Source organism: Salvelinus sp. IW2-2015, linkage group LG28 (genome assembly GCF_002910315.2).
Source record: "Salvelinus sp. IW2-2015 linkage group LG28, ASM291031v2, whole genome shotgun sequence".
Classification (NCBI taxonomy): domain Eukaryota; kingdom Metazoa; phylum Chordata; class Actinopteri; order Salmoniformes; family Salmonidae; genus Salvelinus; species Salvelinus sp. IW2-2015.
The window spans coordinates 17,838,335-17,855,733 of record NC_036868.1 but is presented as its reverse complement, the minus strand read 5'-3'; the positions used below and the strand labels follow the sequence as shown (position 1 = coordinate 17,855,733).

Below are 17,399 nucleotides of genomic sequence, written 5' to 3'. Positions count from 1 at the left end.
TTGTCCGTAGAGCGCCGAGACAGAATTGTGTCGAGTCACAGATCTGGGGAAGGGTACCAAAAAAATGGCTGCAGCATTGAATGTCCCCAAAGACACGGGGGCCTTCATCATTCTTAAATAGAAGAAGTTTGGAACCATCAAGACTCTTTCTAGAGCTGGCCGCCCTGCCAAACTGAGCAATCGGGGGGAGCAATCAGAGTGAACCCAATGGTCACTCTGACAGAGCTCCAGAGTGCCTCTGTGGAGATGGGAGAACCTTCCAGAAGGACATCCATCTCTGCAGCACTCCACCAATCAGACGTTTATGGTAGGGTGGCCAGACGGAAGTCACTCCTCAGTAAAAGGCACATGACAGCCCGCTTGGAGTTTGCCAAAAGGCGCCTAAAGACTCTCAGACCATGACAAACAAGATTCTCTGGTCTGATGAAACCAAGATTGAACTCTTTGGCCTGAATGCCAAGCGTTGTGTTTGGAGGAAACCTGACACCATCCCTACCATGGAGCATGGTGGTGGCAGCATCGAGGGAAAGATGAACGGAACAGTTAAAAGAGATCCTTGATGAAAACCTGCTCCAGAGCGCTCAGGACCTCAGACTGGGGCAAAGATTCGCCTTCCAACAGGACAACGACCCTAAGTACACAGCCAAGACAATGCAGGAGTGGCTTCGGGACAGGCACAGCCAGAACCCAGACTTGAACCCAATCAACATCTCTGGAGAGACCTGAAAATAGCTGTGGAGCGACGTTCCCCATCCAACCTGACAGAGCTGGAGAGGATCTGCAGAGAAGAATGGAAGAAACTCCCCAAATACAGGTGGGCCAAGCTTGTAGCATCACACCTAAGAAGACTCAAAGCTGTAATCGCTGCCAAAGGTGCTTCAACAAAGTACTGAGTAAAGGGTCTGAATACTTATGTAAATGTGATAGTTTTTTATTTGTAATAAATTAGCAAACATTTCTAAAAACCTGTTTTTGCTTTGTCATTATGGGGTATTGTGTGGAGATTGATGAGATTTTTTTTTTGAATCAATCAAAAATGTGGAAAAAGTCAAGGGGTCTGAATACTTTCCAAATGCACTGTAATTGCGCACACATTAATGTCACACATGCACGTACCCCAATGCTCTGTTTCTGATTGCTGGGATGAATGCAAGAGCAGATTTCAGGAGCAGGACAAGACACCCTCTTTTTGACTGACGACTGATATAAGGGCATGTACGTGATAGACCTATCTGGCTTATATGATTATGATGGTCAAAATGCTTCTTGACAGTGTCATAAAGGGCATGTTCTTAGTCAAAGTAAAGTGACACAGGATGGTCATAATGCTTTTCACAAGTTATAAAAAATATGATGGAGAAAAAAAACATGACTGTAAAGAATTCTTGACAACAACAACAAAGTTCTTAAGAAAAAACTTTCAAATGAAAGGAAACTTCTTGACAGGGAAAAAATTGAATAAATGTGGGTTTTGACACTCTCTTGTAGGTGTCATAACCAGCCAATAAATACTGCAATACATGTCATAACAGGTGTAAATATATGAGTCATGACAGTGTTATGACAGGTTATGACAATTTATGCTACTGTTATGACATGGTTATGACCGTGTCATAACGTGTTATGACTCTCGGTGTCAAGTAAAGTGTTACCGGAAGTTGATCAAAACCAATGGCCAAACAACCTGGAGATGCATTACCCAACATTAAAAGGTTCAATATGTTGAAATTGCTCCGCCATTAACTGGTTTCTAAAATTCTAAAATGTTCGCCATATTTCAGGTTATGTTAAAAAACAAGCAATGTACAGAGTAGAGCAGGGGTTCTAAGAATTTTGGGCTTGGTGGGCCAAAATATAATCCGAGTGGTGGGCTGCGAGCCAAATAAATAGACATTTTGTATTTAGTAATATAAAAAGGTAAACAATAACTTTTTAGGGTCTTTAAACAATACCTTTTTAGTAAGAAATCATAAAGTCACACTTCAAACAATCAAATTGTAACCATATAACTTAACACATAAAAACAAATTGAGTACCAGTATTAAAGATACAATGTAAAAAATGTAACCATTGTGGCACAGAAACTGCAACCACGTTTCTATGTTCATAAGGCTAATAACTTAATATGTTTCAAATGACTTGAATATAGAAAAGGTGTAACAATTTGTATTAGCAGCAGTAAGTCACTGAAATGCATCAGAAAGGTAGAATCGGGCAGAAGCGACTCTAGACTTTTGGGGGCCCTAAGCAAGATTTGGTTGGTTAGTGAAAGTAAAAAGATGCAAAAACAAAACTTAAGAAGGGGAAGCATAGAAATAGCACATATAGAATGGATCTACCGCGTATCAGACTTGCTTTCAATGAGAATGACAGATCTATAATTCCCAATTACTGTATATCTGAATTATATTGGGCCGTGCACAAAGCAACATAATGCAGCTTTTGCAAGTTAATGTCCGCGTTCCAGACCATCTGCAAAGCTGCACAGTTAACTAATGATTGAATGAAGTCATCTAGATCAGAGGTTCCCAACTTTCTATTTTCCCGGGGACCACCAAATCACCGTCAAAAGCTCATTAAGACCACCATTCGCAGAGTCAAATAATTTCATTACATAAAATGTCTTGCCTATCAAATGTATAGTCAATTTTATCAGTGAATGTAGCAAAACTATTATTATTATTATAAACAATTGGCATTGCGAAAAGTATTGTAAAATTGCTTCTAATACCAATAATACTACCAACAATTATTATTGTTTGATGAAAAACAATCTATTAAAAAGAAGAATTCGTGGACCACAGGTTGAAAACCACTGATCTAGATTGCAGTTGGGCATCAGACTGCAATGCCATATTGATGTGGTAACTGACATGTTAAACACTTATCCAGGCATTATGAGAGTTGGGGCACGACTGCAATGTAGGTAGAAACAACCTGATCTTTTGAGTGGATCAGGGCTTCAAATCAAATGGACCTCTGTCCTTGTCGGGGCTATATTTATGTGCAGAGTAGTGGGCTGTTTAATGTATAGCTAATGAAATGGGTGGGTTGAAACTCCCTCCTCTCCACCCAGAACATTCCAGCCCCTGGCCTCAGACAGCTCCTGTTGTCTAACTCTTCAGTATTCAACTTTCCCTTTCAGTCATTTAATAGACAGCAGTCCTTACACCGCTGTCTAATTCCGTCCCATCAGGCATGAAGCATGAATCCAATCATGCCACTGAGAGCTGGAATGTGGCAAGTCACAAGGGACCCAGGGGAACTACTGGTGTCTGGGTCAGTGTGGTGATGATTGCCTGATAGCGTGCTGCATACATGTCCAGAGAATTCAGCGTCAGTGTGACCCACCTTGGCAGGCAGGGCAAGAGAACATAAATATAAAGAAAATAAAGTGGGAAATTGCTCAGAAGTGCAGACAGTGAAGGTTAGAAGGTGCAATGTGAGAATGATGTGGAGAGAAAAAAAAATATTACATTGTACAAAATCTTGAAGAAGCTATGTCTCAACACTGACAGAATTGCCAAGTAGGTTAAAATTTGATTGACGCATTTCATGACGTGGCCCTTTTGGGGTGTATATCGTGGCTCCCCCCTCTCTCACTCTCTCTCCCACATCAGGTTTTTACAAAGGTCATAAATTCCTGCTAGAAACGTTCTCTCTTCCCTGCCATGGAGTATGGAGGGAGAGAGCCCATGGAGAACAAAGAGCTCCTCTTTAGAAACTCCTAATCCCCAAAATGGGAGAATTAAACAATATTTATATTTTTGAGAATGTGGGAATGGTCCGTGGACACTTAAGGGACAGTCATGTCGAGTGTGTTTCATTTGGTGATCTCATAAAGGACAGGAAACACACATAACTATATCTCCTAAAGTGTACATTTCCCAGCTGTCAGTTTTACTTTTGAATGTTGTATAAGATGGATGAATAAGTATAAGTATATTTTTGAAAAGATATCAATGTGATTTAGTCTTCTAAATGAGAATTGGTTGTTTTATGTTAACTAATGCATAGTTCAGACTGCAGCTGAGTAAATACTTTAGTCTGGTAAATGCATCCGATTCTAAGAAGATTTCCGAATGGTACTCTGAAGTAACTATTCTAGCAACCTTCGACTTTGATCTCTTATGAACACAACCAGAGACTTTCTATCGACTCTCTCCAGCAGACGGACTGGCGACCACAGAGAGAGACAACAAGACATACACTCGTAAATATGTAAATTGCTATTTATTTTCGAATGAGTGGTCGTTCATGTAAGGTATTAGCTATTTCTATGAGTGTAGTTATCAGCTATGAGTTTCCCGCTCTTGAGCGGTCCACACCCCATTTCCTTTGTCTACCAAGCCGTCATATCGGTTTCATCCGCCAAGGTTTCTTTGTATCATGTAATACCCCATGTATGAACAAATTTTGTGTGTTTTCATGTATTTCTGTGACTTGATTAGTGAGTTAATAAATAAATAAACCAATTTGTATATAGCTGATTCATAATTTATGCTAGGGTTCATACAGATATCCAGGGTTTGCGTCATTCAGTAACGAGAACTGATGAGGTAATAACAATTCATTAATAATCGACTGTGTGATATGATATGAAAATATCTGAAGAGTTATATTCAGGAAATTGACACTCTATAAACAACATTTTTCCGTGGTGCCCTGACTTCCTAGTTAATTAAAGTTACATGATTAGTTTAATCACTTAATTAAATGATACATAGAGAATTGATTTGATAATATAGTCTTCACATTTAATGATAGTCACATGATAGTAAAATAAATCCCCATCAAAATCCATCTGTTTAGGGCCTCCCGAGTGGCTCAGTGGCACTAGAGATTCTGGGTTCGAGTCCAGGCTCTGTCGCAGCCGGCCACGAGGCATACATGACAGAAGTTCGCAATTCTAAAACCAAAGTTTGCAGGCAAAACCTTTGCAGTGGTTTTAGTTAAGGTACACTACATGACCAAAAGTATGAGGTCACTTGCTCGTTGAACTTTTCATTCCAAAATCATGGGCATTAATATGGAGTTGGTCCCCCCTTTGCTGCTATAACAGCCTCCACTCTTCTGGGAAAGCTTTCCACTAGATGTTGGAACATTGCTTCGGGAACTTGCTTCCATTCAGCCACAAGAACATTAGTGAGGTTAGCCGATTAGGCCTGGCTCGCAGTCAGTGTTCCAATTCATCCAAAAGGTGTTCGATGTGGTTGAGGTCAGGGCTCTAAGCAGGCCAGTCTCGACAAACCATTTCTGTATGGACCTCGCTTTGTGCACGGTGGCAATGTCATGCTGAAACAGTAAAAGGCCTTCCCCAAACTGCTGCCACAAAGTTGGAAGCACAGAATTGTCTAGAATGTCATTGTATGCTGTAGTGTTATGATTTCCCTTCACTGGAACGAAGGGGCCTAGCCCAAACCATGAAACACGAACCACCCTAAGATCATTATTCCGCCTCCACCAAACTTTACAGTTGGCACTATGCATTGGGGCAGGTAGCGTTCTCCTGGCATCCGCCAAACCCAGATTAGTCCGTCGGATTGCCAGATGGTGAAGCGTAATTCATCACTCCAGAGAACGCGTTTCCACTGCTCCAGAGTTCAATGGCAGCGAGCTTTACACCACTACAGCCAACGCTTGGCATTGCGCATGGTGATCTTAGGCTTGTGTATGGCTGTTCGGCCATGGAAACCCATTTCATGAAGCTCCCGACGAACAGTTCTTGTGCCGATGTTGCTTCTAGAGGCAGTTTAGCTGAATCCACTCATTTGAAGGGGTGTCCACATACTATTGTATATAAAGTGTTGTTGATGCATTTAAAATAACCTCCATCATGCGAGCTACTAGTCTGTATTTTATTCAAGTGAACAAAGTAGTGATGTTGGCAGTGACGTAGTTTCCTCTATGCCAAAATAGTCCATACTTGAAACCAGACTGTACTCACTACATCTGCGGACGAAGGTGGCAGAGCTACAGCGGTGTTTGTCAGATCAGGAGACATCCCGAAAATTGGTCTTCTCATGAAAAAGTCTGTAGGTCTGAATGGTTTGAGCTAATATGACCCCTCTATGTAAAGATGACAAACACGATGTTGTTCTCTGTTTTGCTTTAAAACCCCCACAGGTGTTATGAAACTCATCTGAAGGTAACCTGGTACCGGGCCGAAAAATCTATAGAATTGAATAGGGCATTTCCACGTCAAAGCTAACATACGGGTCAAAACATACCTTCTTTTGATAAATTTTTTGACTATCTGATTTCCATGCATGAATCTGTTATTCAATGTATTTTTATGGGCTAATAGCAGTAAGGCCAAATTAAATGTTTCATCAAATATGTTTTATATATTTGTTTTTGATACCTACAGGGGTACTAAAATTCTAAATCAAATAGCTAAATTATCCTTGGTATGACCATCTTAAAACAATTCCATATGTTAGCTTAGTAGAAACTCAGCCCAGGACCCTTAGACTAGGGGGTTCATTTTACTTATTAGATCTCAGGTCATAGGTAGCCTAGTGGCAGGTAGCCTAGTGGTAAGAGCATTGGACTAGTAACCAAAAGGTTGCATAGATTAAATCCCTGAGCTGACAAGGTAAAAATCTGTCGTTCTGCCCCTGAACAAGGCCCACTGTTCCTAGGCTGTCATTGAAAATAAGAATTTGTTCTTAACTGACTTGCCTAGTTAAATAAAGGTAACATTTAAAAAATTGCCTGGGCATTGGGCAGAAACTATAAGATTAGCAACCCCTCCCTGGGTAACTCTCATTCTCTTCCTCTCTCCTCTATTTCTCTCACCACAGCTCACTGAAGAGTCCACACAAAGGAGCAGCATCCCCTGACCCAAGAAAAACTCTTGCATGATGCTACAGCACTTAATTAATGTAGGGCCTTCACCACAGAGTCCAATCGACTACTTGGAGCTGAGCCTCATTCGAATGCAGCCTGACAGGAGGCATATATATATATATCAACCAGCTTCATGAGGTAGTCACCTGGAAGGCATTTCAAGTTACAGGTGTGCCTTGTTAAAAGTTAATTTGTGGAATTTCGAGCCAATCAGTGGCATTCTCTCAACCAGCTTCATGAGGTAGTCACCTGGAAGGCATTTCAATTAACAGGTGTGCCTTGTTAAAAGTAAATTTGTGGAATTTCGAGCCAATCAGTAGGGTTGGTATACAGAAGATAGCCCTATTTGGTAATTGACCAAGTCCATATTATGGCAAGAACAGATCAAATAAGCAAAGAGAAATGACAGTCCATCATTACTTTAAGACATGAAGGTCAGTCAATCCGGAACATTTCAAGAACTTTTAATGTTTCTTCAAGTGCAGTCACAAAAACCATCAAGCACTATGATGAAACTGTCTCTCATGAGGAACGCCACAGGAAGGGGAGTTACCTCTGCTGCAGAGGATAAGTTCATTAGAGAGTTCAAGTAACAGATACATCTCAATATCAACTGTTCAAAGGCGACTGCGTGAATCAGGCCTTCATGGTCAAATTGTTGCAAAGAACTACAGTCCTTTGGTCTGATGTGTCCAAATTTGAGATTATTGGTTTCCAACCGCCGTGTCTTTGTGAGACGCAGAGTAGGGAAATGGATGATCTCTGCATGTGTGATTCCCACCGTGAAGGATGGAGGAGGAGGTGTGATGGTGTGGGGGTGCTTTGTTGGTAACACTGTCCGTGATTTATTTAGAATTCAAGGCACACTTAACCAGCATGGCTACCACAGCATTCTGTAGCGATACACCACCCCATCTGGTTTGTGCTTAATGGGACTATAATTTGTTTTTCAACAGGACAATGACCCAACACACATCCAGGCTGTGTAAGGGCTATTTGACCAAGAAGGGGTGATGGAGTGCTGCATTAGATGACCTGGCCTCCACAATCACCTGACCTCAACCCAATTGAGATGGTTTGGGATAAGTTGGACCGCAGAGTGAAGGAAAAGCAGCCAACAAGTGCTCAGCATATGTGGGAACTCCTTCAAGACTGTTGGAAATACATTCTAGGTGAAGCTGGTTGAGAGAATGCCAAGAGTGTGCAAAGCTGTCATCAAGGCAAAAGGTGGCTATTTTTTTGGTTACTACATGATTCCATATGTGTTATTTCATAGTTTTAATGTCTTCACTATTATTCTACAATGTAAAAAATAGTAAAAATAAAGCAAAACCCTTGAATGAGTAGGTGTTTCCAAACTTTGGACTAGTACTGTATATTTACAGTACTGCCATCAGTACTGAGGTCTTAACCTCTTAAAACCATGAGAACCAATAACAGTTTAGCACTGGCATCGGTAGGCTTTTAAATGGATATAGATGTTTGTGACTTATGTTATTCTTGTATATATAGTAAGCATTTGTATATCTCATGTGTGAATGTTGCTGTTTATAGATTTTTTATATATCTTTATCTTATTCGACTTGCCACACCTGAAGTTCATTTGGGGAAAATAAAGTAAATCAATCAATTTATGGTATAAAAACATTTGCCTCTTTGCCCAACCTTTAAGGGTATTTGACATTTATTTTGGGAAAAATAGTTGAAAATAGTTTAAGTAGTATTAGTATTTTTAAGAATTCATTCTAAAATTTTATTTTGTTTTACAAGTAGGCATTGAAATACTGCAAATATAAGTATTTGATTTGGCCAGTCTATTTGAAAATACTAAAAAACAAAGAACAAGTACTTAAAATACAAATATTTAAATAATAATGTATCTGAACCTAGGTATGGGCAAAAGACATCACACAACATTGAATGTGTGTGAAGTGCAATTGAGCTGTTAACTAATGTGCATCCAAATAAAGAAAGTCGCACACTCCATATATAATTTCCCAGTAATTTATGGGTACTTACCAACATTTCGGCATCACTGTGCATCCAACATAAAACAAAAAATGTGCTTGCTAAAATACAATTGTGAATATTTTCTAGCTTAACATATAAATGGTCTATAGGCCAGTATTGACCACATATTCTAAGTGACTGCATGGGGCCTGGTTTCAAACATGTAGGCTCAAGCAGAAATCATCTTTTAAAGTAAATTGCAAAGTACAGGTTTATCTCTCCATTCTTTATCTCTAAACCTTACGTGCACAGGTCTAGTTTTTCTTTGTGTTTAGCTATTTGTTTCATTATGAACAGAGAACAGAGCAGATACAGACTACATTTTACCTCAACACAGATTTATTAGGAATTTCAAGAGTTAGCCAACCCTCTGAGTGGGTATGGTATCCCGTACTTCTTCTTTAAGTTAGTAACAATGTTAGGTAATGAGGGAGTTTTTGCATAAAAGCTTTATAATTGAACAGAATGCATTGTTTCTACCTATTTGATGCCAAAGAGGGCCACCTCTCTTCCATTTTAATATGAACAGAGGCTCCTGAGTGGCGCAGCGGTCTAAGGCACTGCATCTCAGTGCAAGAGGTTTCACTACAGTCCCTAGTTTGAATCCAGGCTGTATCACATCCGGCAGGGCGGCGCACAATTGGCCCAGCGTCGTCCAGGTTTGGCTGGGGTAGGCTGTCATTGTAAATAAGAATTTGTTCTTAACCGACTTGTCTAGTTAAATAAAGGTACAATAAAAAAATATATTTTAAAAAATAGAGTACCGTATATTCTGGGCACTAGAGCTCCTCTTTTACTCATCACCATCTTGATCTTTTGTGAGACAGGGGATACCTGTTCCCAGTGTGACCCAGAATAAACACCCTCTGTGGGTGAGACACCACTGTGCTACCTTGAGCAGCTCTAGGGCACAGAATACGACTCGCTAAGTCAGCATATAGTACTCTATTGCCTCTGTTCAAATTAAAATGAAATGCTCGCCAGTACAGAGGTGTTGTGCTGAGCCCCAGCCAATTGCCACGGGGCTATTCTGTTCAAAGTGTGTGTGTGCGTGCATGCATGCATGCATGCATGCATGCATGCATGTATGTATGTATGTATGTATGTATGTATGTATGTATGTATGTATGTATGTATGTGTGTGTGTGTGTGTGTGTGTGTGTTAACGTGGTGTGTTGTTTATGTTGGAAGAGGCGAGTTGAGAAGATTGTTACGTAAGGTATGTGTTATTATTAATTAGATAGGACAGGTCTCCTGAGCTCCATCCTTGTCCCAGTGACGTTGGTATTCGCCCACACTTATGTAGACACACACACACACACACACAAACATCTCTGCCGTCCCTGTAGACTTTGAGAGAGATGGACTAAAGCGGGATCTAAATACAAACAACTTGGAACGAAAGCCCCAGAGCTTTTCCTCACACGAACCGATATGCAATTTATACCAATGCAATTAATGAACATAGTATGATAGCAGGTCGGGCAACGAACGCTTCGTCGAATATAAATGCATCTGACGTGCGGTCAGACGGATCCGAACTCTAAGGGTTCGATTAAATCGGTATAGCAGGACTTCAGCACTATAGCACCGATATAACAGCAACTCGCTTGAATGTCTGATTGATCAATGCTACTCATTTGACTCTTAAAACAGTAAACCATTAGCCATTAGATTAGTCATTTAGTATTACCTGCACAACCACACATTGCAGGAGAACACTGGAAAAGTCATTATTTTGGCCGGGATTCAATTCATAGCACGCTGGACAGCCGACACTGAGATTTATATGTTGTTTTTTTTACAAATCTTGTGTTGAAAAAACCCCCTGCTGTGTCATCCAGAAAAACAAGTGTGAGAGAACTTGCGCTTCTTACACATTTTAGTGCATTCCAGTATGATTTTTCTTTCCTTTCCTCCCCTAAAATCATGAACGTCTTTACAAATCTAGCCCTACCAACCTAACCCAGCCAAACCCTAAACACAACAACTTTGGCCTAATGCAACAACTCTGATCCTTCATTAATCTAATCCAAAGCCAGGCCATATTGTATCAGTCCCTCATGGCTTAATTTGCGCTGGGGTTTCAGGAAATCCCCAAAGCCTCTAGCCTTGATGATGCAACCCAAGCGCCTCTTGATCTACTAATTATTTTTAACTGCTCTGATTCAAATCAAAATATGTTCTCAAAAATCCCCTCAGATAACTCCACTGCATGAAAGATCGTGTTAAACCTACTGCCTATCTCTTAATTTCATGAGTAAGCACAAAAGTGGTGATTGCTCCATAGCTGTATGGACTTGCGGTACTCTCCACAGCTCTTTTGAGCTCCTACTGCCCTGAGGTTGTGGCTTCAAAGTTCCCTGTGCAGGGTATAATGTCTTCATATAATCTCATCACGATCCTGACATGAAACATATTATAAGCCTTACAATAACCCCTTTCACACAGAGTGTTTTTACCGTTTTTGTATAGGGGGGTAAAAAAACTGCAAAAACCCAGCACAAGACCTAGTCATGGAACCTGTATAAAACAGGTTATGAGTCTGTCTGCAAACAGCAGGTAAATAACAGGCTGTTTGAACAGGGGACATACAGTATTACAGTCAATTGACAAAAAATGTATCTGTGAAAAAAACTACAGAAGAAGCTAGGGGTAATACATGCTTATAATAGCAAGGAAAGTGCTATAGTGGTTAGTTAGTGATTAGCATTACCACATGTGGAGCTCATGTGTTAGGCACATGAGGAGGCGTTTTGCAGAGATAAAGATACACAAACTAACAGTATAACATAGAAAACATGTGGATTTATATGAAGAAGCAAAGTTGAAAACAGAGTCGTTGTTGTTTCTTGACTGCGTGCATTGGCCTAGCTAACATAAGTATGCAGACCCAGAACTGTGCCTGCTTGAGTGACAGGGGGCGGGGCATGGTGTGAGTAGGAAGCAGCCGCAATAGGAGAAAGAGGGAGACTGGAGAGAGATGACAAACGGAGTAAACTGTCAAAGGCTTTACACGTAGCTGTGTGAGGTTTCAAAAAATCGCAGCCTCTTATGATATGCCTTTTTTAAATTTAACTAGGTAAGAACAAATTCTTATTTACAATGATGGCCTACCCCGGCCAAACCCGGACAACGCTGGGCCAATTGTGCGCCATCCTATGGGACTCCCAATCACGGCAGGATGTGATACAGCCTGGATTCGAATCAGGGACTGTAGTGACACCGCTTGCACCGAGATGCAGTGCCTTAGACCGCTGCACCACTCGGTGAATGGCATACGGCACATGTCAATATCACAATTTGAAATAAAAATGGATTCTTTGTGCAGCCCTAGACTATGTTCCATACTCTATCCGGTAGTTGCACATGATCATTGGTAGTCTTTCTTGGCTTGAAATGTAGAATTTTAGTTGGCGAGGAGCCTTTCAACTTTGCGCTATTAGTTATTGTAAAAGAGAATAACCTACCTAGTTTCACAAAAGTCATAGATAAATATGAATACTTACAGCCCACCATCATCATCGCCACAGAGAAGATCTTCTCGCCGTCTGTTGTGGGAGCGATGTTGCCAAAGCCGATGGTGGTGAGACTGGTCATGGTGAAGTAGAGAGAGGAGATGTAGAGAGTGTCCTTGCTTGGGCCGCCCTCCCACTGGCCAGAGCCGCTGGCGTTGTAGCGGTAGGGTGAGCCAATGCTCGTGGCCAACTGGTAGAGCCAGCTGTCTGTCTTGATTGTGTTGGTGACTTCGTCAATGACCTCGTAGTCCCCAATGCTGTACCAGATGCAGGCCAGCCAGTGGGCCACCAGGCCGAATACGCACACCAGTAGAACCAAGACCGCCGCCCCGTACTCCAGGTAATGGTCAAGCTTCCGGGCCACGCGGCCCAAGCGGAGAAGTCGGACCACCTTGAGTGAGCTGAAGAGGCTGCTGAGGCCCTAGAGACAGAGAGAAAGGAGAACGATAGAGGAGATGGAGATAAATATAGAGAAAGATAGGGAGAGAGCAATTGCAATATGGTCCACTCATACATCAATTTAGACCTAGGTCTGCGGGCTTCGGGCGCAAGCTTTGAACCACTTGTTTTTGGGGGTCACGGGTCAAAAAAGTTTGAGAACCACTGCACTAGACAACACTGGACAACTAGAAATAATCCAACTTGAAAAAAATGCATGCTAATAGTCACTCTTTTTGTTAAATTATGTGGCACAATTTCATGAGGACAGGGAATTTGTCAGTGAAATCCTCATGCAACTCTCTGTGTATTTGTAATACTGTCCTATGGACTCAGTGCAATTAAAAAGCACTGAAGCAAACTGTAAAACAAATACTAAACTCTAATGAGAGCCTTGAATCAGCTGCGACTGAGGTTTACTCAGCCCCACATCTCTAGAAGGGGCCATGATTACACAGCAGAAATCTGATCTAAATCAGTAAACAGGTTCAGTAAAAACACAATTTTTTTATGTTAACAAAAATTCAAGAAATGTATGCCTTGAATGCACCTGGTGTACTAACCTTTGTATGCACTGCTTTTAATCAGTAGGTTGCGCAGCCTGAGTATCACATCAGAGTTTGAAAGGAAATGTGACCTTATTTACAAATTCACCTCATCGTATGAATACCTAGAATATGGATGATTATAGGCAATAACGTTCAGATAGCAGGCGGGTATAGGAGTTTTCACAACCCAATGTACAGTACAGCTTAATCCCACCGGATCCATAACCATAGAATTCTCACCCTCTCAAAAGGCAAGGCAAACAGGAAGTCTCAAGACTTGTGAGGCAAGTTATGATAGTATTTTACACTACAATCTCACATGGAAAAAATCCAGCTAGATGGATGGACAGCCCAAAGCTTCAAGGAATCCTGCCTCACTCCGACGGCCTATGGCTCTTTTATGTAATGACTTTCATGTATTTGGATGGAAATATATGAGTTTATATGGGGACTGTATGGATGAATTCCTCCAACTCCTGTACTTCTGATCTCTCTTCATGACAGGTAGCATAAAAAAATAACATGTTTGCCCCTGTCGCTTGTACATTAGAGATCCCATTGTCCTAACTTCTTCAATGCTTCCATGGTCAACTATCCTCTTTATGCCTTATTTGTAATTAATGTAGCCCCTAAGCTCAATGGGCTACTTAAATTATATTTAGTGCCATGTGTATTCCATTACCCATGAATAATTATACATTAATAATTACATTCAGTAATAACTCAGTCACTACACCCTCCACCAATGTGTACTACCACATACATCATGTTGACTATTGCTGTAGATGGATAGGTTATTCATGTGCTAGTCATTATCATTGTTTGGGGTCAATCCCTTTAGGGTAAAGAGATATACAGTAGTAGCCCACTGTACCAGACAGTGACAACGACAGAAGACAATACGGTACATACACACTCCCATACAGCAACATAGTACCAATTCCTTTCTTACAGTAGGGAAATGCTGACTTTACTAGGCATAGACCAGAATCTTTCAAAGCTACAGTCTGCAATTCGAAAATCAATGAAACGGCTACCCCACCACTCTTTTTGGTATACAGCACAGGAAAGGGGCTAAGGAAATGTAACATCTCTCAGACTCTAATAGGACTGACAGTCCATGACATCCACATTATAGTTTTAACCATGTTCAAGCTTTACTGTACATTGTTGGTTCTGATTATTTCACCTTTATTTATCCAGGTAGGCTAGTTGAGAACAAGTTCTCATTTGCAACCGCAACCTGGCCAAGATAAAGCATAGCAATTCGACACACAACAATACAGAGTTACACATGGAATAAACAAAACATACAGTCAATAATACAGTAGAAAAATAAGTCTATATACAATGTGAGCAAATGAGGTGAGATAAGGGAGGTAAAGGCAAAAAAAGGCCATGGTGGCGAGGTAAATACAATATAGCAAGTAAAGCACTGGAATGGTAGATTTACAGTGGAAGCATGTGCAAAGTAGAGATTGAAATAATGGGGTGCAAAGGAGCTAAATAAATAAATACAGTAGGGAAAGAGGTAGTTGTTTGGGCTAAATTATAGATGGGCTATGTACAGGTGCAGTAATATGTGAGCTGCTCTGACAGCTGGTGCTTAAAGCTAGTGAGGGAGATAAGTGTTTCCAGCTTCAGAGATTTTTGCAGTTCGTTCCAGTCATTTGCAGCAGAGAACTGGAAGGAAAGACGACCAAAGGAGGAATTGGCTTTGGGGGTGACCGACCAGTGAGATATACCTGCTGGAGCGCGTGCTACGAGTGGGTGATGCTATGGTGACCAGTGAGCTGAGATAAGGCGGGGCTTTACCTAGCAAAGACTTGTAGATGACCTGGAGCCAGTGGGTTTGGCGACGAGTATGAAGCGAGGGCCAACCAACGAGAGCGTACAGGTCGCAATGGTGGGTAGTGTATGGGGCTTTGGTGACAAAACGGATGGCACTGTGATAAACTGCATCCAGTTTGTTGAGTAGAGTGTTGGAGGCTATTTTATAGATGACATCACCGAAGTCGAGGATCGGTAGGATGGTCAGTTTTATGAGGTTATGTTTGGCAGCATGAGTGAAGGATGCTTTGTTGCGATATAGGAAGCCGATTCTAGATTTAATCTTGGATTGGAGATGCTTAATGTGAGTCTGGAAGGAGAGTTTACAGTCTAACCAGACACCTAGGTATTTGTAGTTGTCCACGTATTCTAAGTCAGAACCGTCCAGAGTAGTGATGCTGGATGGGCGAGCAGGTGCGGGCAGTGATCGGTTGAATAGCATGCATTTAGTTTTACTTGCGTTTAAGAGCAGTTGGAGGCCACGGAAGGAGAGTTGTATGGCATTGAAGCTCATCTGGAGGTTAGTTAACACAGTGTCCAAAGAGGGGCCAGAAGTATATAGAATGGTGTCGTCTGCGTAGAGGTGTATCAGAGAATCACCAGCAACAAGAGCAACATCATTGATGTATACAGAGAAGAGAGTCGGCCCGAGGATTGAACCCTGTGGCACCCCCATAGAGACTGACAGAGGTCCGGACAACAGGCCCTCCGATTTGACACACTGAACTCTATCAGAGAAGTAGTTGGTAAACCAGGCGAGGCAATCATTTGAGAAACCAAGGCTGTCGAGTCTGCCAATAAGAATGTGGTGATTGACAGAGTCGAAAGCCTTGGCCAGGTCGATGAATAAGGCTGCGCAGTAATGCCATCTCTTATCGATGGCGGTTATGATGTCGTTTAGGACCTTGAGCGTGGTTGAGGTGCACCCATGACCAGCTCTGAAACCAGATTGCATAGCGGAGAGGGTACGGTGGGATTCGAAATGGTCGGTAATCTGTTTGTTGACTTGGCTTTCGAAGACCTTAGAAAGCCAGGGTAAGATAGATATAGGTCTGTAGCAGTTTGGGTCTAGAGTGTCACCACCTTTGAAGAGGGGGATGGGGTAAGGCAGTTGTAGTAAGCTCAAGTTAGATTCATCAAGAATCAATGACTATATATCATTAATTTAAAAGTCAAAACATTTTGTGCCAATACCTGACTGTAGCTGTAGCATAATAAAACTTTCACAAATAAGGTTCTCTACATTTTTGATGCTCAAAAAACTAAGCGAAGGAAATGCCGCAATATAGCATTAGCTAAGACTGGGGTCAATACCATTTAAAGTCAGTCAATCTAGTCAGTCAATCTAAAGTAAATTGAAATCCCTATTACAACCATCCTCAAGCAATTAGGAACATCGGAATTTCAGTTGACTTCCTGAATTGACCGACTTGAAAAGGAACCGACCCCAAACCTGATAGAGGAGTTGAGACAAACGCTGTGACTGAATTCTATATAGCATAGCTGCTTACTAGAAGTACAGTAATCCCTCGTTTATCGCGGGGGTTACGTTCCGAAAATGACCCGCGATAAGTGAAATCCGCGAAATAGAAAACTTTTTTTTTTTTTACAATTAGCAACTATTACATGTATACAAATACAGTGACTCACGTGTAGGCCGTTTCGTCGACATTATGGGTTTAGGAGATGTTCGAAATTACAAGATAATTTGGCCAACTTAATGTAAATTTGCCAAGCTGTTTTATGTACGTACACATAACTGCACGAGACGACAAAATGATAGCACAATTCGTAGCATGTTTTGATACAAGAAGCGGGAGTGAGTTTAGCGAATCAGAATGCAGAGCACAATGCACCAAAAAATAAAAAAAAATGCATTATGAAAATCCGCGAAATAGCGAATCCGCGATAAGTGAACCGCGAAGTGGCGAGGGATCACTGTATAGCTTATGTGTGTACTAACCATAATACATACTATTTAGAAAATTCTGGTAAAGATGTGAACAGTATATAGTAAGTGACAAATATCAACATACTATTGCTCATTAATACTGAGGAAGTGATGTCTGTTGTGCTGTAACGGTGGTCCTCCTCCTCTTCAACCGAAAAGGAGGAGTATTGAGGGAACCAAGGCGCAGCGGGTTGTGAACACATAATATTTATTAAAGACAAGACGAAAACACGAACTTCACTAATAAACTAA

The 17,399-nt window shown here is 41.2% G+C and overlaps 1 protein-coding gene across 1 annotated transcript in view; it reads right to left on the bottom strand.

The window, feature by feature from the left end:
- Nucleotides 1-17,399, bottom strand: part of kcnh5a (potassium voltage-gated channel, subfamily H (eag-related), member 5a) — a 139,721-nt gene that overhangs the window by 52,577 nt on the left and 69,745 nt on the right. The window contains exon 7 of the mRNA XM_023973544.1: nt 12,372-12,801. Coding sequence (XP_023829312.1) covers nt 12,372-12,801 — 430 coding nt within the window. The remainder of the gene's footprint in view (nt 1-12,371; nt 12,802-17,399) is intronic.